Raw genomic sequence first — 25,402 nt, forward strand, 5'->3', positions numbered from 1 at the left:
GAGAGAAACATGAATTTCCCAAAATGCTCATCCATCCAGATGCAACTTTATTTTTACTTAAAATGAGAATTTGAACTTTAGCATCTTGTAGAGATTCATAAATGAATGAATTATTTAGTTGTTTGGGTCAACAAGGAGCTGCAGATGCACCAAAAACAATGCTGGTAGCCTTGGGTTGATTGAGTATTTCTAACTTGTATGATGGTCAGAGCGGTACTTCTTGTTTATTGTTTAACCTTCCATGGCTAAAGCTCTGGGAAAAGTTGCTTTGGGCATCAAAATTTAAAAACAGCTTATACATAAAAATATCTTCATTTGTTTCGCAACAACCAATAAAAACCCATTTTTTTCCGCAGACTCACTTAAACCAACACTTTCTACATTCTCTGCAGTGGTTGTGAGAGTGAGTGAGAACAGACTGTTGTTCTTGTAATACGGTACAATACCCTCTGGCTGACCTTTTGGCTTCTGCGTTTGTTTTCTGTTCTCAGTAGCCCACCACGACCCAGAGAACACCTTCAACTGCAGCTTCATCGAGCCCCCCTCAGTGGCCGAGCAGCCCTCCCCCTCCTCCTGGTCGTCCCAGGAGTCCTTCTCTTCCTTCGAGAGCGGAGACGAGGGGCCAGTTTACTGTGTGCCCCATGAAGGTGAGTCATCGTCAGAACAAATAAACAGTTTAGTTATCTGGAATGACGCACATAAATCCTTAATTTGTCAATGACACGTAGGAACCTTTACACATACACACAGACAGACAGAGGTTCCTGAAGGAGTCAAGATCTCCAGTGTGACCGTTTAGTGACTCACCCACTTCTGTAAATCTCATTAGAGAGATAGTTTCTTTATCATATGCCATCTAGGTCCAGGTTTTGCTCCAAGAAGTAGGAGAGTATAAACAGGAAATGGAACGGTCAAGTCAGCACATGGCACAAATCCAAACAATGACTAACTCCTTGATGTTTGATGGAAACCACCCGTTCCATCAGTTTCTATTCTGGAAGTCTGACACTGCAAGTCAGGTTTTGTTTTGGTGCATTTTTGCGTGTGTCGAGTGATTGATGGTTTTTTTAGTGCTCACTTAGTACTTTGGTTTGGTTCTCATTCTTCTCATGAACGGTTCAAGGGCTTTGAGACAATTGATTTTTGATTAAAAAGCCTTGGGCACAAAATAATTGCTGTAAACATCCCAAAAGGGTTTTGAATTAGAGGAGCAGTGATAGGATCTGTTGCACTGGAGCCACTCTAGTCTCAAGTATGTTTGTACAAATTAGCAAATGAAGTGGCACAGATATCAGTCTTTAAATATGTGTTAGTGCTTTGTCGGTGGGAAGAAAACAAAATGTCTCCATACAGATGAATACAATGAAATGTTGCTATTTGTGAAGGTCACAGATAAATTACATTGTTTACAAGATGGCAAGATGTGTAGTCCGTTCTCTACAGACAGTGCAACATTTTGATTGCTTGTCTTGTACAACCAATTTTATTTACATTGCTCAAAATGACAAATATGCCTCAGAGGGCTTTACAATCCACATAACATACAGCCCCCTCTATTCTTAGGTCTTTGATTCAAATGAAAAACATCACAAAAGTAAACATCAAACATTTTATTAATATACAGCAGTCTCATACGGTGTGCTGATCACAGGATGATGGTAAATTATAAAACTACAGTAATAGACCAAGTAGAGAATCTGTTATGTAAGTGACATAAGCTATATCTACTACATTCAAAGTTGGCTAACATTAGCTGCCATAAGTTAGAGGACCAACTCAATAGCCAAAAATCATCTGTACATTTCTGCAAACCAAAATTAGTCGTCTTGCTTTGGTCCGAATCAGCGACTAATTTTGTTACAAAGTTCCATAATTGCCTAGAGTTGGTTCGTGTTCTCACGGCAGCATTTACCAGCGGACCAAATAAAATGCCTGTGCAAGAAGGCTGCTCTTGATTGGTCGGAATTTCCATGTGGGAAAAATCCAGGAAGTAAAGCAAACGTTGAAGAAGAGCACACTTGCAAGATAAATGTGACACTTTCTAATGTCACAATGGAGGGACAACTACGCAGGTTGATTTTAGCGCTGCTCATCGTGGACTATATTGCTGTCATTGTTCATTTTAGTCCGCACTGGGGGGACAAACAGGGCAGGTTTGAAAGCACCCTAAAAACACCCACATTTGGTGGCAAAAAGCCTCTGAAAACAGCAGTGACACGCTGAATAACAACAGATTTTGTTGTTCTGTTGGTCTTAAGCGGTGGCCTGCAACTTGTCCGGGGTCTAGCTAATAAATCATCCACCATCCTCCCCAGCTCCCAGTGACAAATTCAGCTAATATACATCATTTTAGTAACATTCATTTGACACATGAAACACAAATGTAATGTTTTTGTGCTTTGCAGAAATATACAATGCCAATATTTTCTTCTGGCAACTGAACTGAGTAGTTGTATCAAAAATTCTCTGTTAGCAGATGTCTAAGTATATTCATTTAAGCAATAGTTTAATTTTATTGCTTATGAATTCCACTTGGCATTTAAAAGAAGAATACTGTGTTACTTCTCTCATAAGTAACCTAATCTCTCTTTAATTGATAATGTGTATGGGATTTTATATAATCTGCTCTGTTTAATTAGCCATTTGTATAAAAAGTGAAATTAAAAGACACTTTAATTTTGAATATTAATCGCTAATCTTTGACTAATACCTCTTGATCTTTCAATGATCCACAGAATCTGTGAATGAAAGCAAAGAGAAGCGCAGCCCCAGCCCAGCAACAGAGAAGCCAGAAGCTGTCCCTAATGAGGATGATGCAGGGGAGTACACCTCCCTGAAAGACACCAGTGTCACCAAAGCAGAAGGCAGTGAGCAGCCCCTCCTCAAGTCCTCTGACAGTGAAGGCTCCACCAGTGGCTCTGAGTCCACTACTGCAGCCCTCTACGCCCGCATCGCCCGCCTCTCCAAGCAGTCCAAGGAGGACGATGGCAGTGGCAAAGATGGGGATGGCACTCCTACACCAGAGGCGAAACGCAATGGAAAGCCACCACCTTCACCCGGCAAGCCCAAACCCCGCCCACCAGACCCGTCCACTAAGCCAAAAGTATCCTGGATACATGGAAATACTACAGGGTCTCCCCAGCCAGAGCAGCAGGGGCATGGGGGAATGAAGGCACTTGCAGTGCCAAAAGAGAAAAAGAGGAGCTCCAGTGATGGCTCAGCCAGGAGCGAGGAGAGGAAAATGAAGGAGAGGAGCCGCGAGCAACAGAAGAAACAAGAGGGGAAGGAGGCAGACGTCAATGGCTCCCCCAGCAAACACAAACCTCTGCGAGGTAAGAAGTCTGGGGATGAGCACAGCAGTCCCAGTCACATGGAGCACATCAATGGCGTGGTTCAGAATGCCCTCAAGAAGATAAGTAACTTCCACAGCTCCTCATCCGAGAAGAAGAGCACTGACAGCCCAAAGGAGACCCCCAAGGAGCCACCCAAAAGCCCCAAGGTCATCCACCCTCATATGAACTCTGAGGCTGCCACGCTCCTGGCTGCTCAGCTCAAGGAGAAAACCCAAAGCATCAACAGGAACGAGGGGACAGGTCTGACGAAGACCAATGGTCTCTCCACACCCAAGGGACACAGGGAGAAGCCAACACCCCCACAGAAAGCCAAGAGGACCCCCTCCAGCAGTTTGGGCCAGCAGGGCTCCACCAAGCCCCTTCTGCCCACCTCCAGCAGCCTCCAGAAGATGGTGGCACCCGTCGCCACCGACTTCGGGACCCCTGAAGCCAAGAGCCCGGAGAAGCAGGACTTGAACGGCTCGAGGGCAGGGGACCCGATGTTGGATCCCACACCAAAGAAGACTCCCATAAAAAAACCACCCAGGAAGAAAGGCAAAGAGGGTACTTTGGAGACATCGGAAAGTAAAACACCGCAGCAAAAGACAGCCATTATGCCACCACAGGTAGTGAAATAAGCGTTTTTAAAGACAAGTGGCCAAAGTTTGCGATGGATTTCCAAAAGACTAAAATGGATTTGTTGGACGGTGAACCACGTAGTTTTTCAATCAAGGAATTTTGACATTTGTGTGAGCGTGCTGTGACTCCAGGACCAGTCAAGAGTGAGAAATGCTTTTTAAATCGAGGGCTGTTGAGTCGTATTGGTGAGTTGTATTATAATGACCTCTATACACCATAGTATTTCATTTCAAGAATCCTTTTTTTTTTGTGTAACGACTATGTATCGATCTCACACCACGACCTGTGGCTACGCCGGACACAACTGTGAGAACGGTGGTGCACAGACATAATCCATAGTTCATTCATCTCTATTCCTCTGCAGTATGTCCACCACTATATTTATATATGCATTGCTTTTGAGGTTGCATAACTGTAATTTGCAATGCAGGTGTCGGAAAAATAGCTATTTTTTATGTACGCTCTCCGAAGGTACTAAGGGTACTAAAAGTAACAAGGAAATTAGATCCTCTGAGGATTGCAAGCTATTTTGTTTTTGTTTGTTTTGTTTGTGGACCAGCATGCATTAATACAGTTCTATACCTTAAGCCACCCTCCTCGTTCTTTATGTCTCGGCTGTTTTTGCAGATGAGGGTCTGCTTGATTCTTGTTAATTAAGAGCAACACTTAAATAGGTTCAGTGTCATTTGTTGGAGAAGCAAAGAAAGCACCTTTTTATTTTCCTCCTATATTTTGCTACCAGAGCAATATTCAGGTTATTGTACCACATTATTAGGGATGCTATTCTTTAATCAGCTTAATTTGGCTATGTTCGCATTACAGTCTTAATGCTTAATTCTGATTGTTTCCCCTGATGTGATCTTTCAGCCAAGACTGTTTACACTCATGTTTAAGGTGACCCATATTTGACAGCAGTGTGAACAGATTTCTGCTGAGAGTTTGAACAGAAAACATCACATTTTCGCAACAGGCATTTGGGGGAAAAAATGAATAACATAGCAATACAAGCTTCATCTCCCAAATGACCACCATAGAAGGAAGGTCTGATGACATCATTCTGCATAATAAGTATGAGCAATGGCCATTTGGAGAAATATGGGCAGATGTTGTCAGGATAACGGACTGCTTTCGGTCTTCTACCTCTATTAGCAGCTTATCAGTCCCTCCAGGATTTCACAAACTGTTTTTGTGATTGATGCGGCCTGAAACGTTTTCACGGCAGCTTTTCCAAAGAATTGCAACGTGTGCTGCAGTGTTTTTAGACATTGTTTTGCAGTGTTGTAGCAGTAGTAAGTGAGGATTGCAAATCTAGTTGCGATGCTGTCATGGAGTCTATTATTATGAGCATTCAGTATTTCCCCCCGAATTAAAATGTATTTGTAATGGTAGAGGGGTGGAGGACTGATGGTGGACGATCAGCTGTTGATGTGTTTGACAGAGCTCTGAAGGACCGTCTCCATACGGTGGGCTGGGAAATTAAATCAATTAATACAAACACTGTTTTCACTGGATTCTTCCCATAGAGCTGACATGAACACTATTTCGGTTCAGTAAATGTCTGCTGTCAGTCAATCTGGTGAAGGCAGTTTTAGCGGCCACTGTCCTCTTAACTTCACAGGAACCGCTGCTGACAGGCAGCCACTACCAATAACCATTGGGTAACATTAGTAGTGTGATGCCAACAGTTATCTCTGTCACTGCGTATGTGACTCTGGCTCAGGTGCAGCGGTAGTGTCATGATAAATGAGAGCTAGTGGGGCAGCTCTGCAATGCAATGAGATTTTAGCCGTTTTAAGTAGCCATTAGTAGTCAAATAGTCAATTGTTGCAATTACAACATTGTAAAATCCTGGAGGGACTGGCTATTGCTGGTAGTGCTGTGAGACAGAGGTGTGGGTGTGGCCAGGAGCGGTGAGGCCGTGATGTGGAGGGTTTCATGGAGAAACAGTTTCTCCAAAACCTTAGGATGACCAGGTCTACATTCCAACATCTCTGCTGGCACCTCATGACAATGCTGTCACGGCAGGACTCAAAATGTAGGCAAGCTGTCGCTGTCAGAAAGCATCGGGCAGTCAGACTTTATCAGCTGATGAGTGTGGCAGCATACTGCAGCAGCAGTACATCTGCGTCAGCCTTCTGTAGATCCAACAGCCCACTCTGACACTGTGTGATGTGCTTGTGCAGTAAAGTATGGTGTTAAAAAACATCAATATATGGGAAAACACACATGAATTCGGTCGCGTGGCCAGTGATCAGATATGTATCAGGTTTAGGACCACCTATGACAGCCGCCCAAATCTAATTGGAAAAAAGCAGAAAGTCTGTGTCATAACTACTCTGGAGAAGTCTGATCTGTGGCATGTGAAAGTAAAAAGATTGGAATTGGGCCACATTTGCTTGTAACGTGAGCGTAGCCTTTGACACCCCAAAGTCATTGTCCTCTGTGCTTGTGAATCACCTTTAATTCCTCACTGAGCTTTAGTGTTGCTCTCAAGGCTCTTCCCTACAGAACTGTTACATTTTTGGATTTAAAGTCTTAGCTCTCTTTTGTCCAACTCTGTCAGACATGGTTTGTTGAAACCCAAACTAGCTCTTTGATCTTCCTGCAAAAAAAGGGGCCATTTTAAACCTCTTTCATACTTCGGCTAACACCAAATCACCAGAATGTGCTCTTACTGTACGTTTCATTCAGTCAGCGAAACCACTAAACCAAAAATGAAATCCCGAGCTATCCTATGTCCTCACTTTATGTCATGCTTATAAATCACTTTAAACTCACTACTTTCAATGCGATACAGCAACATCTGCAGTTTCCCACTGCAGTATTTAAGAAAACATACTGCCGGACAATCCCCTCGCAGTAAATCAGATGCAATTGATAGTTTAGTTTAAGTAGTGGCTGTTAGTGTCCTCTGCAGATCTGACTACAGAAAGAGACTGCCATGTGTCTTTATCTGCTCTTTCAGTTTAGTCGAGAAACTAGGTCAATATCGCCACTGTCATTTCACATGAATTGGTTTATGCCATCGGGGTATTGTGAGGGAAAAAAATCTTGTCAAAGAGGTTTTGTCCCTTAAGGATGATATTATCTTAAGCTAGTAGACTCATGCTGAAGTAACAGGGTGCTTTAATTTCATTGTAAGACTTTAAGGCTAAATGGTACCATGCCTCAAGTGTTCAAATGTGCCTCAACTGTGGATCAGTTTAAGCAAAAGAAGCCATGTTTGCCTGAGCGTTATCGCTCTCTTAAGTGTTGGTCCTACAATAAGTAAACCAAAAACAGGGTTGGGGTGGGATACTTAAACTGGACAAATTCAGTTTATTAAGAGGCTTTTTATTTCAGTTATTGGTGGATTGCTATTTTGAAAGTAGCCTTCCAAACATGAGCTATAAACAACGGATGATAGGTATGTATGGTAACGTGCCAAAGGTATGTTTCAGGCTGAGGAATATTTTACATTCACAGCTAATTTGAAAATTTGTCTCAGTTTTACGTGTTTTTATCAAGGTACAACACATTTCTTTGGTTATTTTTTCAACATTTTCTACTTGTATACATTGTGTACTTTTTATTATCTTTGTAAGCTGTGCTTATATGACCTTTTTAGTCTGTTTTCCTTGGTGTCAATGAACTGGCTTTCATGTTGTATTTGCTTTTTTTTCTTTTTATGGTATGTTGCTTATTTTGAGCTCTGAAGCAAACCTGCAGTATGAGTACTTTCCATCTTGTAAAGTTTACATTGGCTTTGTAATTGTTCTCTGTTGATGTTATTGTTTGTGTAACACTTAACTGCATGACGCAGAGTGTAATTATATGGCATTAATAGCTGCACCGGAAATCTGTAATCTTCTTGTTCCATCCAGTTGTTATTATTGCCTCCCATAAAGGAAAAAAAACTCATACGGAAAGGATTGTACAATACTACTATGATACCACTGTTGAAACAATTGCATATTCTTAAAACCATAACATTGTGTAATTATGAAGTGGCAATTTTTTTTATCTGACTGGCCCGTGCCTGTTTTTGTAGGCGTATAGTGCATTTTTGTAAAGAAGGGCCTGAAAAGCTGCAAAAACGTTACCAACTGTAAGGTATATTTTGTCTTTTATGGTTTTGTTTTTAGCAACTTTGATTTCCATTTGTGTATGGTGATTAAATTGGTGTTTCCTCATTTACTTCTTGGAATAAAAAGCAATACATGTAGCTCTAGTCGAACCAGAACTTTAAACTCCGTCCTCATTTAACTGCTTACAGTGAGAGTCATCATTCACTTAGTTCTCATGGGGTCACGACCTCCTCTTGGCATCTTCTCCAAATATCTTATTCCAGTGTACAATCAACTACAACAATATGGTAAAAGGGATGTATTGGGTAATACAGCACATAAATCTCTTATTGTATTCTTCAAATAGATTCATTGCAATGCTGATTGATATTTGACCCTTTCCTGTGACTCCGGGCTACCGGGCTGCCGAGTCCCATGGACGAGGCAGGAGTCCTCAGAGTCATTCGGTCACAGCGGCTCTTCAAAGAGCCCGAGGGAACCAGGGAACTGTTCATTTGGCTCCTTCAGGACGGGGGGACAAGAGCTCCTTTCATGAGGGGAAAAACAGTGGAAACTCTGTGCTAAGGAGTTAATCACGCGCTGCATATGTGTCCTCTTTTGGCGGGGAGAAGAGGGATGTAGCAGGACTGGGCCACAAGGCAATGAAGGAGCATGAATGGATGGATATAAGGATGGATGGATGGGTCATGTGATGGGTAATTGGAACCAGAAGGCAAAGCTGCTTTGTTTTAGATTCTACTCTATTGACATAGTGTTCTACTTACTGTGTACATGTGTGTAAGTCGTACAGAAACGTTGAGTTGTATTCAGACTTTTCAGGACTGCAGAACTTGATTCTGATTTACGATCCACTTCTGGACTCATCGGGGACTTGCCTATATTGATTTAGCCTTGTCTTGATGCTGACAACAAATGGATGTTTGATCTGACCTTTACAGACGAATTTAAAAAGATAAAAAGTGTTAAAAAAATTTGCTCAATGTGGATTCCGTTTCCTTGGTTTCTCTATAGAAAATCAAACATTTTAATCAGCACTTTCCAATCCAGTTGCCAGAGGAAAATGTTGGCATGGTATGTTTCTGCAAACCACGGATATGTGACAGTGTAGTTCAGATTACATGTATATGAGCTGAGTTTCTCATCAGGTGGGTCTCGCCTAGGTGTGAACCCAGGCATGCAGTTCGGGACACGGCCACCATAGCGTCCAAACCAAGTATTTTAAGCCAAAACATGGTATTTTCTGCACCCTAACCAGTTAGTTTTTGTGCCTTAACCTAGCCACACATAAAGTATTGTCACAACATGACACTAAAAATTGAACCCTACAGAAACATAAAGTTTTAACATACCCACTACATATGAAATGTACAAATGTAACATATCCACAGTTTGCAGAAATGTACAATGCCAACATTTGTTTTGGTGATTGGGTCACAATGTCCACATTTTAAAAACATATACTGTTTGTTCTCTTTTAGACAGGCTAATGCCACAGCTCAAGGGTGGGCAAGTATTGGATGGAAAGCCAGGAAATGTCATACAGACAGCCCAAGTAAGCCTACTTGCCACTGCCAACCGGTGGCGTACGTTTGGTCATGGAATGAGTCTATTCTAAAACTCGGTGAATACATAGTGCTATTTAGCGCTATTTTATTATTTTATCCACTTTGCTTCAAACGATCACCACCAAAATTTTATCATCTGTTCCTTATTCCATTATCCACCTTTTCATCTTTCATCAAAATCCGTTCATAACTTTATGAGTTATTTTGCAGACAAACAAACAGACAAACAGACCAACGCTGGCGAAAACATATCCTCCTTGGCGGAGGTAATTATAGCTGTTTTGTCAGTACGACAGTACGAACTCCCTTTCACACATGTACGAACTCCCAGTACGAACTCCCTTTCACACATGTAACGCACAACAAGAGATTATCTGTAAGAAGCGTTCTCACCTACTGGAGATACTCCATTTGGTTTAGGAGAGGGGTGGTGCCTGGGTAGAGCGTCATAAACAACCGACTCTCTTGCTGAATTGTGAATTTGCCAGACGATTTCGGCCCTTACCAATAGAAGGTCCTGAATCTCTTCAGCTCCCCAGTTAGACACTTTTGTTGCCAGCTTTGTGTAAACGACCCTTCGTCTTTATCCTTGGATGTTTTTTTTTTCTTCCAATTTTGTGCGAGCCTAATTAAAGAAATGTTACCAATACACCTACTCGCTCCATGTGAATTAGCCGGACAATTACCTGTTCTATTCACACATGGGCTCAATTTGGTATTACACAGACTTTGTATTAGGGAGATGGCAGGGTAAAGTCTGTTTATTTCCAGTCCAACTGATCCCAAGCTCCCAAGGTCTAGATAATTTCAGGTTTGCAGTGCATGTGTGAACAGAGCTTATCATGACAAATTATTCATGCCAAACATCAGTATGTCAACATCGTCATGTGCTAATATTAGCATGTAGCTCAGACAACCATGACATAGTCCTACAGCATCACAGAGAGGTCTTCAATAGGTCACAGTTTGATCTGGTTTTTGTCCTTCCTGTTTTGGACCTGGTCTTAAGTCTGACTCAACTACCACAACCTTGATGTCTCCAGATCGGTCTTCCTTTTAACTTCCTTTACAGACTGTTGGAATCTAGACTCCTTCCCTCCCAAAATCATCCCCTTTTTCATGTGACAATGGATTAAAATGTGATTCATTGCCAGGATGGAGAGGAATGTTCACACAACCGCCTCCATCTGCCCGTCCTCAACTCGCAGATGGAGAAGATTCTCAGCTGAGCATACCAACACATGGTCTCTGGCTTTTTATCCTTGACATGTTTTGGGAAAGTCACAGCTTGGAAATGTGCATTGCGTGTCACCACTGCACAGCATTTCAGGATAAACTGTGTTGATTGAGCATGTGTAGGACTTGTGATGGATTTCTGCGCCTGCTGCTTTTGAATGGATTGAAATGGGAAAGGCCTGCGTGTGATTATGAAACTTGGCCTTTTCATATTCCTGCTGCAGTTAGCTAACAGTCATATTTTGCTCATTTTATTGATTTGGTATTGAAGGCTGACGTGTGAAACATAAATTCACTTTGGCGCTGCAACACAGAGGGACACAAAGGAGAGACTATGCAGGATAACGCAAAGCTTGGTCAGAAAGTCAGGGTGAGGAGTGTGGGAAGGGGGTTCAATGACATGTCGGCTGCCAGTCTAAACATGACTTGGAGCGGGGGCGCCCTCAGTGTGCCAAGTCTATAGAAACAGCGAGGCTTTAAAACTCAGGCCGTATGAGTCAGCCAAAAGCCCTGGACTCAGAAAACCTATTCCAGTCCCTGTGTTTCCATGGTAACGGGAACAGATTGGAACCACATCTGGTAGCCATTTCAGTCCCTGCAAGGAGAGGAAGAAAGAAATTTATGAGTGAGGGGGAAAAAGACAAATATTTTCTGCAATGCAAAGCAGAAAGAAAGTGGAGTCGAGTTACACTTGAAAGAGGTTGAAAATATTAATTCAACTGTGGACTTGGTCAAGACCAGATTTTCAGTGCCCATGTAAGTTCAGGATAATGGATTAAGCCTTACTCCATTAACTTCTATTAGCATGCATGAAACAAAGGCAAGATTTAATTTGGTCATAGGAAGCCATTTTACTGTGCACGACTTCGTATTTCTTTTGAAATCCCATTGTTGAATGCGTGTAGTGTTCATGACCTTGAGCAATGCAACAGAGAGTCTGTGTTTTTGACGTTTGCAATCGAAAAGTAGCTTTGTGTTCTGGCGTTCAAACCACCAGCCTGACATAGACGTGCGTCTGTTGCAGCCCGATTTCCTAAAATGCAGTCCCATCCCTGGCTGATTCGTTGCATCAGACACGGCCAGAGGAGATTTGAAAATGCTGTTTTCGTCTCTTATCCCTGTCGACGCACTGTCTGCGAGAAACACTGTCTAATTGCAGTCCTCCTCACACGTTAAATGTTGTTTCTCAGCCCTGTGGAAATGCAGTAACTATGAAATGACATTTACTGGAAATGGAGCTGGTGCTTTTCTTGAGCCAAAACCACTGAGAACTGAGGTCAGCGCGCAACCAGAATTGGGGAGGAGAAGGAGCACCAGCATCCAGTGTGTGTTTATAGATTCCCAGTGACATCTACTCACTTGGCGATTTAAGACCGTCATTATAATAGACCCGAAACTCCCTTGCAGTGCCACTGAACGAAAAGAGGCCGCTCTTAATGCACAAATTAAGAGCAACCACACAACAAGCCGACCTCCCAAATAGATGCTCGGATGAGCCGGTGAAGTTCTGAAACTAGGTCAAAGGAGCTGAAGCTGAAGGAGTCTCAGTTTTGGAATGGACAGACTTGTCAGTGCTGTGCTTAGAGTCAATGCATGAGACTGAAAACTGATATTTACTGTAGCTCAACCCACTTCGCCTCATCCGTGGCATCTCATACAACTCCGAGCTGGACCCATGCACCATTATTCCAGCAGTGTTAGGACATAGAGCTTCTGGAGGACACATACACACATTTTTCATCTTGACAAGTTGTACAAATGTGGAAATACAAATGAATATGAATGGCCATAAATGTAATTAAGCCACAGTCGCTCTTTCTATCCAGATGGAGATTTCTTTTTTTTCCCCTTTCACATGGAGGGGCGTGCAAAAAGTTGTCTGGGGCTTCAAATTGCCCTGGATTTTTCCCCCTTTGTCAGCATAATTCTATGGAATGAGTGTATTAGCGGAGAAGATTTGGATGGCTAATAGAAAACAGATCAGTCAGATGCTCTCTTTCTTTCTTTCTCTCCTCTCCTTTCTTTCTGTTAAACCCTCTCTCGTGTTTTTCTCCGTAGCCTGTTTTCCTTCTTCCCTCATTCACTCCTTCCTCCCCCTCCCCCCGTCCTTTATTCCCTTCACACACCCATCCATCCGCTATCTGTGCAGTAAAGTGGGACTTCAGACTTCATAATGTGGCTTGAGGTTTCAGCTTTCACATAATTCCACAGGCTGACCCAAAGTTTTTTTTTTTCCTCTCTGCTTCTCACTCCAACCTGGAACAGCAGCAGCGAGAGAGAAAGAGGGAGCTGCTGCCTTATTCCAGATATTGGGACGGAAAATGATCACAAGACTGAATGTGTCTGCCCAAACCCAAGGAAAATAAGCAGATGGCTTATGTTTTTATGCGCTGAACCCCAACTGTCCCGACAATCAGTCCTGTCTGTGACCGACGAACTGTAGCTTGCAACAGCTTTGTTGTTCGAGACGCAAACTTTCACTCCAAATTTTTCACCATAACTGGTCAGAGAAACACATGTCGATGGAGAATTACTCGCCTCCAGCCTGCAGGAACATTCCCCTGTTTTTCAAACCGCATCAGATTCGCTTTATCACGTCTTTGTGACTCAGAGGCCAGGTCAGGATTATTCACACCCTTCTCATCCACGGTCTACTCGGTTAGACACACTTTGATAGCAGCCTAAAAAAGACAGAGCGGTCACCTTTAACTTGTGTTTGGACGCCAGGATGTATTTTACTGTGTGTGGTTACAGTGCACTGGCATGTGAAGGGAAGTGTTAGCTGTATATTTACTGTCACCGCCGCTGTGTGCTGGTGTGTACCCGACCCTCACAGCCCTGTTCTACTTCACAGGACAACACTGGAGCCATTATGGGGAGCCATGTGTTTCTGATTACCCAGACACAGATTAGAGGGAGGGGAGCAGCGGTTGCTGTCTGCTTGCCCCCCGGCTCTTCTGATGTGGCCAGCAACTGGACATCCATCAGTGCAAATCCCTCCACCGCCCTCGCCCCCTTCCCACCTCCACGTCAAACCTTCACATCCGCCATGATGTCACTACAAGGCCTATCTATCCTCTTATCCTGCTGTCCATTTAAATATGCAAACACTGGATTCTTTGTCAGTAAAAGTATTCCTACTTGACCTACATATTGTGCCAAAAGACCAAGCTGTCATTGTTGTATTCTTGAAAATGAGCTCTCGTTGCTAAATCGTAAACACTGTTGTGGCTCTGGCGTGTGACCACAGCAGAAAAGTATTGTGTTTGTTGTTGCCTCAGCAATGTAATACTTATTGGACCTCCACAAAGAAATTCTCTTTTGATTTGCCCCCCTCTAGGAAGGTCAGAGGTCAGGGTCAGCCACAGAACAGCATCACAGAGAGTGTGAGGATTCAGTGATTCTCAGGACATGTCAGCAGGATGAACATATGTTTGCAAAGAGCCCGAACCCAGATTGAACCCAGATTGTAAAGCCTCAGTTATGGTTTTCACACGGACAGTCGTGCAGACATGAGCTGGCACTGAATTGCGACAAGGAGATGTTTGGATCTTTTAAACTCTGTGTGGGTTTGTCCTTGAAGCTAACTGATGTTCTCACAAACTGCAGGGGGCAGTGTATCGAAAAAGCACATCTGCAGCATGGATTCTCCTTTTTTCTCCACCGAGCCGCATCCATGGTAGTTAGCAAATGACGGATGTGCACAGATATCAAAAACCAAAGCCCTTCATAGAGTGCGCTGGGCTTTGTAGCCAATTTAATAGTGGTTAAACTGTGTAACAACAACCCCTAGGTCTGTCACATGAGGCAATTTGGCCCAAAAAGACATTTGTCCATTGACTTCCATTGAGTGTCTCAGCCCATGCAAAATAACTTATTTCACAAAGGGGATTTGATCCATTTGGTATGATGACTTCCCAAAGGTCTAGAAGAGCTGTACTATTAAATCAAATAAACTTGAATGACAGAAGTCTCCAGTGTGCTTGCCCTTAGGGCCCAATGGTGCATAAGATCTAGGTATTTTACACCCAGTAAGTCAAACATTTTTGGCTTTATGCTGCACTAAGCGAATGTCATAGGACTGAGCAGGGCTCAGCTCCAACAGCTCCAATGCTGTATCCAGTTATCCGTGGTGATGGCATGACCCGGCCTACTCTGCCTCTGATCGCCTTACCCTGACATTCTCAAGTGGGATTTATACTTTTCCATTGAACCATCGCCATACCTACATCGACATAGAGCCTATACGACACAGACCTGTCTATGTTGGTAAGCTGAAACCATTTCCCTCAGTGGAAACAAAGCTTTTATTTACTTTTATTTGAGATATGAAAAAATAAATTGTGAAGGCAATAAAGCCGCCACAAAAATAGCATTTTAAGTCTTGAGTGTAATTTATCCTGTCTTCATATGAGCAGAGAAAATCTCTGCTAGCTGCTAGGCTAATTTATACAATGTAAAATGCCATAGGCCTGTGCTGATAACGTTAGCATGTTATACTTGTTTGGAAAACGTGTTTAGTATAAGACAGTTGTTTTGTCGGTGAACCTTGTGAGTTGTAATGGAGCCAAATTTTGGAATGTTATCTTTGTTAAATGTTGCTGTTGTCCCTGGCTTCACATGAGTAGAGGAAAAGTCTGCTAGCCGCTAGGCTAATTTATACAATGTAAAATGCCATAGGCTTGTGCTAATAACATTAGCATGTTGTATTTGTGGGGAAAATGTGTCCAAATAAAGACGTGTTTGTCTGTGAATGTTGCGAGTTATAGTGAAGCTGATTTGTGTACTTGTGTTTGAAATTGTGTCTATTAAGCCATGTTTAATGTGTGTTTAATGTGTGTTTTGAATCAACTAAACTTAACAGCACTTCACAGAAATCTCTGCCACTGACTGTGTTTTGGAGGTGTAACTGCAGAGTGACACAGACACACAATCGCACAAGTATAAATCCTCACAACGGCGTAGGCTACAGCGTAGACATCCCATTGAGTTGACCCACAAGTATAAATCCTGCTTTATCCTAACCTGACCAATCTCACTCCTCTTGCCTAAAATGAGCTAAACAATCATGCCTTCACTATCCGAGTATAAAAGAATTCGCACATTGGACCTCAGCAAGAGGCTGTGTCTGATGGTGAGACGTCACTTTGGCCATGCAGACCCTTACAACCCTTGCTGCTGCATCAAACATAAATCAAGCATTAGACTGAAGGGATCTTAACCAGCGGTCAACAGGCCACACAAGAAAGCACAAGCAATTCCTTCACATCGATCACCAGTGTCCTAGAACTGTCAAAATGTACTAACCCTTACAAATATACTCTTAAATATTACATCCCAGACATCCTAAGTGATAATACATGAAATCCTACATTTGTCAGATAATGAGTCAATCAGGCACCAATAATTTCAGATCACTGCATCTGCATTTCCTGTCAATGGATTTTGAGAAAACAGTTATTTTGTGTGGTCTTTTCAGAAGCGGTCATTGTCACTGTCAACGCAGCCAGTTTTTCATCACCCTTTCTAATGAGCCAGATGGTGTTTAAAACAACAACGTAAAAGCTTTATCGCTTCGGCCCATGGATGCCAATTGCATCAAAATGTTTTCTTCATTAAAAGAAAACTAAAAGTTGAGCCACCATAGTGTTTCAATCAACAGTAGAGAGCAGATAATCACTCAGACAAAAATATCACAATCACTGCTTTAGATGCCAGCTGTTGGAACAAGGCGTGAAATTTAATACTGTATGGAGTGGTAGAAGAAGTACGTCAACACTTTGAGAAATATGCTTGCTGGCTATCTTACTGATAGTCGAAAACTTATCAAGCGAAGTGCGAAGATTATCATAACTTTTTGTGTATAAAATCCTCAAAGTTATTTTGTCAGAGCCTGCATTCTGCTCCCCTGTTCTCCCTGTGTTTTTTCCACTCTACCTGCCAGCCACTCCCACCTGATCACCCCAGTCACCTGCCTCCACAGCCGCAGCTCATCAGCCTGGTATATAAGCCTTTCCAGCACACATATACCCTCTTTACCAGGTTGTTCTTTACCTACATGCAAGACTTTCCAAAACTCCTTACCCGCCTGATCTCCTGTAACCGATCCTGCCTGCCTTTTACCTGTCTGCATCGTCTCTTTCGCGGTAAACTCACCAGCCTTCTGTCCCCGACCACGAGCTCTGCCTCTGCGTTTCTGGTGTCCGTCTGCTGCCTGAGTTGCCTGCTGCAGCTCAGAGACTCTCTGTGAGATGCCACATGCTACCTTGTGTGTGCGTCCTCCTTTCACCTATCTGTCGGCTCCTCAATCCATCGCCTGGCCTCTACTTCCCTGCTGCTCATCCCTCGTCAGCTCTTCTGCTTTGCTGGACTGCTCTTCTGGTTCCGGACCCCTCTCCTCCTCAACCACATCAGTTAGCCCCTCTCTGTTACCTTTGCCTGCTGACAGACTGAACTGTACAGGCCCGAAGACTTACATCCTCATTCTCGGTCCTCGTTCGGCCCAGTCCATTCCCTGGCCGCTGAAGCCAGAGACTGTGTGTGGGCTCTGAGCCTGAAGAATGAACGGTCACCAGAATATCTTCATTAGCTCATGTTCCTGTTACTTTGTGTATAAATAAAGGTCATTACCAACCACTGAGTGTAAAAGACATTCTTCTGTATTTAATATAGTGTGGTAGAATCATTAAAGATCCAGTGTGTAGGATTTAGGGGCATCTATGACCGAAATGGTGTATAATATTCATAACTATGTTTCCATTAGTGTATAATACCTTGAACCAAGAATCGTAATGTTTTTCGTTACCTTAACCCCAGTTCAGAACAAAGATTGACAATGAGACAAGTTGAAACAGGCAAAGACTTGCAATGTGACGTTCTGCAACGTTGTAAAAACCTGCCGGTTCACACCAATGCAACTAGATGAGATGGTGTATCATCACTATGCAACAACTCTCTGTACTTCTGTTCTGATTTCCAGCTTTTCAGGCTTATTTTGTGGCTTTGTGGGGACAGAGCACCTGCTGACAGCGAGTTAACACGCCGTCTGCGGCCATTGTGGCTTGACTAGTAGACTCCGCTACAAGCTGTAGAAACAGGTGACATGCTTTACTTCTAATCAATAATGCCAGTCATCTGTGATTTGACCAGCTGAGTTGCAGGTGACACCATCAGCCGGCTTGAGTCAAGCTCAGACCGGCCAGTTCACACCGCTGCAACTTTTCTCTGCAACGTTTTAAAACTGTTTTGTCTTGTCGCAAAATCTTAGGTCTGAATTGGGCTTTAGAATGAGCTCTCTATACCTACATATAAAGCGAGTCCTCTTCAACGAAGTCCACCGTGGTGTTTCGACAGTAGCCCAGAATGGACAAACCAAACATTGGCTTATAAAATGGTCATCTGCGTTTTCATGTCAGCCTCCATAGTTCTCCTACATGCTTGACAAACAGGAGAAGTTTCAGCTCTGCAACCTCACCGCCAGATGCCACTAAATCTTCCATACTAGACCTTTAAGTCTCATGAAACTGAAATACTCAAAATCATACTTTAATGGTGTACTTGAACAAATGCAACCCGTTACTTCCCACCACAAAGAAGAGATGTCAAAAACTGTATCACATACTGTCCTACAAATTTGACTAAACAGGCCGTAAACTCAGTGAAAAGCAGCAGCCTCTCCTCACCTTCACTGCCAGCCTAACAAAGACCCTGCAAACAGGGTCGATGGCAACAAACAATCCTCGTCATCCCTGTCTGTACAACACAGATCCTCTGCCAAGGCCAGCAGCGTCTCGCAGCCTTCTGCGGCCTCCCCGTGTGGGGAAAATTGGAGCCACTTATTTTAGGTCATAGGTTCAAGCCGACCGCGAGCTAAATCAAACTCGGTGACGTTTTCGTTTACTCCACCAGCTGTAAATTGGCTTACGGTTCAGTGTCACGCATAGACGTTTCACTCCATTGCTCTGTATGTTTTTATTGCTCAATTTACTGTAATTATTTGTAATTTAACATTTAAGAAGAGAGTCACAGCCAGGAAAGCTGCATCATGACAATCAAATACTGCAGAATAACAGCTAAAAGAATGAAAAGTTAAACCTATCTTTCCATGTTTAAGAGCTTCATGAGAGAATTTCCTTTTTTTGTTATGTTTCTGAGGCAGATGTGTTGTTTTTTTATGTATCCAAAACTTTCCAAGTCAAGAAAATAATGTTTTGCATCTTGATCCTGAACCTCCGTGAGGTTATGTCCACTAACTGAACAGTATCGAGCGCGGCACACTCATTAGCATTGTATTCTTATTGAATGAAACCCTGCACATGGCCCTCACTTCTTTCAACACTGCCTGTCTTCTTCCTAAGCAGACTGGAGCGCAGCAGGCAGACAGGCAGCAGGCTTCCCCCCATTTGCCCCGAGGCTCCAGACAGATAAGCACACGCACAGATAACTTACTGTTTATACTCAAAGTTTTATTTTTATTCATCTCCCTTGGTCATCCCTAAACATATAAATAAATGTCCCCGTTAAAGCGCAGAGAAACAGACACCAAAGCCAAATGTTTCTCACAAATGACCGTGCACATCATAAGAGAGCAGACACACAAACTAATGTCCTGCTGGCTGGTAGGCAGCATCCGGTGCTTTGGAGAAACAGGAAGTGTGTGTGTCTTTATAACAAGCTCTCCGAGGGAGGCAGGATTACAGTGAGGTGTTTTAGCGTTTGATCTTTTGCCAGCTGCAAGTGTTGCAATTTGCAAAAACTCCTACTGGAAAAAGTTGCTCAGCACGGATTTTGTAAATGTCTCCATCCTATATGTTCCGTAACCCTTTGGTTTATAAATGACTGTGTTTTCCTCTTTGTCAGCAAATTAATAATAACAACATCCCCTTTTTGGCGTGCACCACATGATGTAAGCTGAAACATGCTGAATGTGAGCACATATGGTATGCATCCACTCATATAGACTGAGGAGTCAGCCAGAGCGAGTCACCCCACCCCCACTGCTTACTGAGCTTTCTCCCTTCTCTCATCAACTTTCTTTCTCTGGATCAACTCTTTAAATTCTCTCAGAGCCAAACACACATTGTGAGAAACATTAAAAGACAAAGATGCAAACTGCAGCAACAGAAGTGCGCAGGCCCACCGATTTACGACAGCTGCCAAGGGGAGGAAACCCTGTTAAAAAAGGGGGACTGTTTTACTGCCATTTGACACATAATCTCAAACAGTACATGCCGAGCTCTGAGCTGCAGAGCTGCACAGCTCCGTGTCTAGAGAGGACAGAGACACAGAGATGGTTTTGCTTCAGCATTCCAGCCAGGAATGGTTTATTTTTGTTGGAAACATAATTGTCTGTGGCTAGGATTTGGAAGCACACTTTACCCGCCAAACTGCCAGGAAGTGTATACGTGGGTGTTGCCGCCCTCTTGTGGTGACCTGATGCACTTGCTTTTTCACAACACAGAAGAGTCGAGTAAACTTGGAAGGGGAGGGATGTTTTCCTCTTCCAGGGTGTTAACACAGTGCGAATGTGCTGTGTTGTCATGAGGTCTGATTTCATACACGAGTACACAATGGAATTAAACAGTACTTCTCATGCAGCTACAAACAGCAGTGAGAAAGAAACGCACTGGAGGTTCGCCATGTTGTCTGATTGTATCTGGTGCTGATGTGTTGGTGTGAAAACCTGCTTTAGGCTGTACAGAAAACAACGGTGAAACCAAACGGACGTGTTTTGAGTTAAAGTTTTTGGACAAAAACCAAGAACAATACAGAACGGGGGGGGGGGGTGTCAATGTCTGCATACACAACAGTTACAGGCGTAGTTTGATATTCAGGGAAGTATGCTTTTGTGCTTTCTTGCTGCGTTTCTGTGCTGCGACTCCGTAAAAGATGCTGTGCCTCTCTGTCTGGCAACATGTAACTCCCCATAAAAACTGTTTGTCTATTTTCATAGCTGTTTGTGTATGAATTGAAAAACAGCCCACTCATGAGAAGAAAGTGTTTGTCGTACATCTCTGCAAACCACAGAAACATTACAGTTGCATTTTGTATGTATCATATCAATGTTTCTAAAGTGACAAAGCTTTGTCATCGGGAGGTTGAGTGGATGGTGGAAGGCCGCAGACCACTTTTCAAGACTAACAAACAACAAATCAGGTTGTGATTTGGCGAGTTATTGCTGTGTCTGGCAGCTTTTTAGCCACCAAACGTAGCGATCCCTCGCTGTTACTTTACTGAGACATCGCTGCATTTCTAGCAGAGATTATGCCCCGTAAAGCAGTTCTGTTTTCTGCTAATACATTGCTGCTCCAACACATTCTCACTCCAACCTTGTCACATATTGATGTTTGGTCATGGACTTTCCACATCCAGATATGACGTGTACTTTGGGTACGTTGGTTGTTGACGTTCTGGGACACCGTGTCAAGTTCTGCCTGTTACATGCATTGTCTTCTTTCAAAATACACTTCCGTTTTCACAGGAAATTTAATGTTTACATGCAGTCTCTTTCAAAATAAATGCAATATGTCAGTTTTTTCCTTCAACGATAAAAGCACATGGTTAGGTTTAGGAAAAAAGAACAGGGTTTGATTTATAATCAAATGTCACTCTTCTGGGTGAAAGTCTGTGTTTGTTGGACCCATCCACCACCCCAGCAGCCCACCCCACTCGGACTTTCGGCGCCTTACCTTTTAGCTCTTGTCCCGCTGCGTTTCCCCCATACACCACCAGGGGCTGTTAAACTATAACCACGACCAGCCACGAATCATGCCGACATTAGAGGACGGCTTTTTTCGTTGGTGTCCAATGCTCCAATTCACTGAGACCAGGTTGGAAAAAGCAGCTGTTTTTACAAAGACGGTGCTGCTTTTCCAGCAGAGATAGTGCCACCAAAACTGGGCCAAAGCATGATCTCAACCAAGTGGTTTTTGTGTCATAACGTGAACATGTTACCCACATTGTTGTTGAAATGTTTAATTTCATCTTATCTGCCACACACTGCTGTGTAAATGTAACATATCCATAGTTTTCAGAAACATTTTTGTTATGGCATGTTTATTAGTGACATTTAGAGGTGTTGGTTAGTGCTTTACCACTGTTTTCAGTGTTTGTTTATTTATTTATTGATTGCTTATTTGATAGGGAAAGAAACGCTATACACAGAAAAACTAAACAACAGCTATTTGATAGAAGAATTATATCGCTTAGAGCAGATGCTAATTTGCAACAATATAAATCTAACAGCCTTAAAGGGCAACTTCAGCATTATTCAACCTGGACCCTGTTTTCCCATGTTTTTCTATCTAAGTGACTCATGGGAACACAAGTGAAGTGTCTCTTTACCTTTCACTTGATTGGTCTGTTTATTATTGTGTCCAAGCTGCGTGAAGTCTAGCATGATATGTTATTGGCACAATTTGGGAATTCACAAACACAAACCGTTTTCTGATCTTTTAGATGACACTAAACTACATTTTCTGTATTGCAAGTTGCAACACAACAAACTCTCTCTGGCACTACTCTCTAAAGCTCTCACTTGCACATCTTCCTTCAACAAGTCCTGTCTCGTGAGATTGCAGGACAAGTTTTTCTCCTTGAGCAAGACTTAGATACAATAACAAACTAAGTGGACCAAGCGATAAAGTAAAGAGACACTTCGGACACTTATATATAACAATCTGAGCTAGTCTGTGGCAAAAATAATGAACTGTTAATGTTTGTACAGTGATGGTGCACAATTGCTCCATTCGGTTACATTGCAGGCGTTGCTCAGCTGTAGCCCTCTCTCTCTCAGTGCTGGACCAGTTTCAAAAATTGTTGTTCCCATTAGTCATTTAGACAGAAAAACATGGGAAAAATAGGTTCCAGGTTAAAAAATACTGAGGTTACCCTTTAATGTCAGTCTTCTCATTCACTTTCAGTTTTTTCATTGAAGATAGTTCACAAGTCAAACAAGTGTCTCGTTAATTAATTACAGGAAGGGGACAAATGAGGAGAGATGTTTTCCTTTCTTTCAGGACACCTGTACAAAACCAGTTTGGCTAAAATGAGCTTTTCAGCATCTCTGAGAGTGTGGCCGGCTCTGAGTGGAGATCAAACACCTGCACGTTGACTGCATGGGAAAAAGTGATAAGAGCACAGATGTTCTGTGGTTTCCGTGGAACCCCAATGTCATCTGATGTGGAAGAAACTATAAACTAAAAGCCAGGGGCCTCTGCGTGACCTTTGGGAAATCAAAAACAGCCTTATAACTATAAGACTACAGCAGAATAACAGCACGGCTCACCGGTGACCTACTTCTTATATTCTAAAGAATCTGTTAAAGAAAAAGAACAAGAAACAGTGAGAAAGCTCCGACACAGGAGGGCACTGCTCCCCTGCAGGAATGTGTCATGGTCTTATCCACCCTGTGAAACTGTCCAGGTGGATTAAAGGGTTAGTTATTGTAGGTAATAACTTGGGCAAAAGCACTCAAGGATACTAATTCGTCATTAACAAAAACATGTGGGCCCTCTTGGTGCTCACTCTGACCCTCACTGTCTGGGCATCAGACACTAACAACGACACAGCAGTTAAAGAAGAGCTAAATATAGCCAGAGGGAAGCTGCTGGTGAGTACTGATTTCATCTGAATATCATGACATGTCCTTAAAATGTTGGAATTTATGATACCAGTGCAGGGACAAGGCAGTCTGACATGACATACGCACATGGCGAGGGGACACGGTAAATGGGAACATGAGTAAGATGAGGGATCAGCCATGTTCTGTCATGTCACTATCCGTTCTGCTGAGGTACCTATTTCTGGCACCCTTGATCACACAAAGAACCAAGCGTGCACAATGCTATTTGTCATGCTGTTTTAACAACCGTCTGTTGCTGTCCCTGCAGGCTCCCAGTGTGGTCGGATGAGGCATAAAGAAAATGCCCGAGCTCCATCATTTTCTTCTGGAGCGCTGGGCTTTATAGTATCCTTGTCGTCCTCTGGTCCTCAGGCTGTTTGTTAGGACCTGACCTTTCCAAAGTACACAGATTTTCTCATGACCTCTTTCATAAACAAAACAATGTTCCTAGCAAGTTGCCAAGTCCGGTGCCAGCTCTGAGTTTTCCAAAACTCTGCTCTTCCAAGTTGAGATCACGAGCCTAAAAATAGCAACCCAGATGGATGTGCTTTATTCTTCACCTGTTGTTTCCCTTGATCCGTTCTTTCCCCGTGTAGCCACAACTTGGAATACGATTCATCAGAGGAGAAGAAGCCTCGTTTGATATTCTATAACGAAAAGGACGAGGTTGTAAAGGTGAGATGTAAGTTCCTGGAATCTTTTATGCATCCGCCTTGTGATGGGGTTTATCTGGGGAGCTCCGGGATGTCAAGACAGATTCATGTAGGGAAGTTTGCATCTGATATCAGATCCTCCGTCAGATAGCGAGTCACACAGACCGAGTGTGTTTGAAAGAGCGAGACAGAGTTACAAAAAAACAGATGGCAAGAGAGAGGAAGAGTAAGAAAATATATAAATTAGGCTTTCTGACAGCTGAGCTATATTTTTTTTGCTGTGAAACAGGAATGCTGACGTGAATTTGAGCAGTTTTATGCCCTGAAATTACAGCAGTTCAGCATTTCCCACCGAATTTCACTCTCTGTCAGTGTGGGAAAATCCTGTGAATGTGCATTTAGGCCAGCGTGAGACAATAAAACTCTCCACGGAAACCAATACTAATGAATTTATTTAGCTTCTTCTACATGCACAAAGAGCCACTGCTGTGATATAAACTAAACTACTCCCATACTTTACGGCTTTCTGGAGGTTTTTTACCTTTTATTCTCCCTCATAAAGCTTCCGTAGGAGTTTTTCTTTTGTCACATTCAGGGTCTAATGTTTCTTGTTTCCATTTATTGTTTCATAATGTGGGTGCCCTTTGAGACTGTAATTTGACTTTATATGAAGATTTATTTCAGAAACAGAATTACTGAACAAATAAATGAAAACAAATGTGCAGGAGGGGCCTCTATATCAGCAGCCGCTGAACAAGTTTTAATAAAAATCCAATTCTGGTAATTATCAGAATAAACTAATATGAATAAGAACATACTGTGTGTCTGCAACATCTATTTTATACTGCAATGCTTTAATCATGCGTCTATGTATGTGTGTGTGTGTGTGTGCGTGTGTGTGTGTTTCCTCTCTCGACACGTCAGACTGTTCCCGTGAAGAAAATGAAGGCGGACGAGATCAGCAGCCTGTTGGACTCGCTTGGTTTCTACAAGAGGTCCCAGAAAGGGGAAGAGGTGCCAGAGGAGTTTCAGCATTTCCCCCTGCGCGCCCCCAGGGACGAGCTGTGACGACACCTTGTGGCCGAACTCTGCCACTGCACCCCGGTCACATTAATGACGAGTGGGGCCCCAAGGCCAAAACGATAAGCCAGGCACCATTCCGAGGACTCGCTGGCCGGGTGCTGCATGCAGTGTGTTAGTCATTGCTGTGTCACTCTGTTTATGTGCATTGAATAAAATAAGCTGTAAAACTCCTCAATAAAAACACAGAGGGGATCAGTGTCAATAA

General features: G+C 42.9%; 2 protein-coding genes across 2 annotated transcripts in view; both read left to right on the forward strand.

The window, feature by feature from the left end:
* scarf2 (scavenger receptor class F, member 2) overlaps positions 1–8,175 on the forward strand; it is a 34,854-nt gene extending 26,679 nt beyond the window's left edge. The window contains exons 10-11 of the mRNA XM_049578485.1: positions 492–647; positions 2,736–8,175. Coding sequence (XP_049434442.1) covers positions 492–647; positions 2,736–3,970 — 1,391 coding nt within the window. The 3' untranslated portion in view covers positions 3,971–8,175. The remainder of the gene's footprint in view (positions 1–491; positions 648–2,735) is intronic.
* A 15,119-nt stretch (positions 8,176–23,294) lies between these two features.
* Positions 23,295–25,402, forward strand: selenoe (selenoprotein e). Its single transcript, XM_049578650.1, has 4 exons — positions 23,295–23,449; positions 23,730–23,806; positions 24,058–24,136; positions 25,039–25,402. Exons 1-4 carry the CDS (start codon positions 23,342–23,344, stop codon positions 25,180–25,182), a joined length of 408 nt encoding a protein of 135 aa, XP_049434607.1. The 5' UTR covers positions 23,295–23,341; the 3' UTR covers positions 25,183–25,402.

This window comes from Epinephelus fuscoguttatus, linkage group LG6, assembly GCF_011397635.1.
Source record: "Epinephelus fuscoguttatus linkage group LG6, E.fuscoguttatus.final_Chr_v1".
Classification (NCBI taxonomy): Eukaryota; Metazoa; Chordata; class Actinopteri; order Perciformes; family Serranidae; genus Epinephelus; species Epinephelus fuscoguttatus.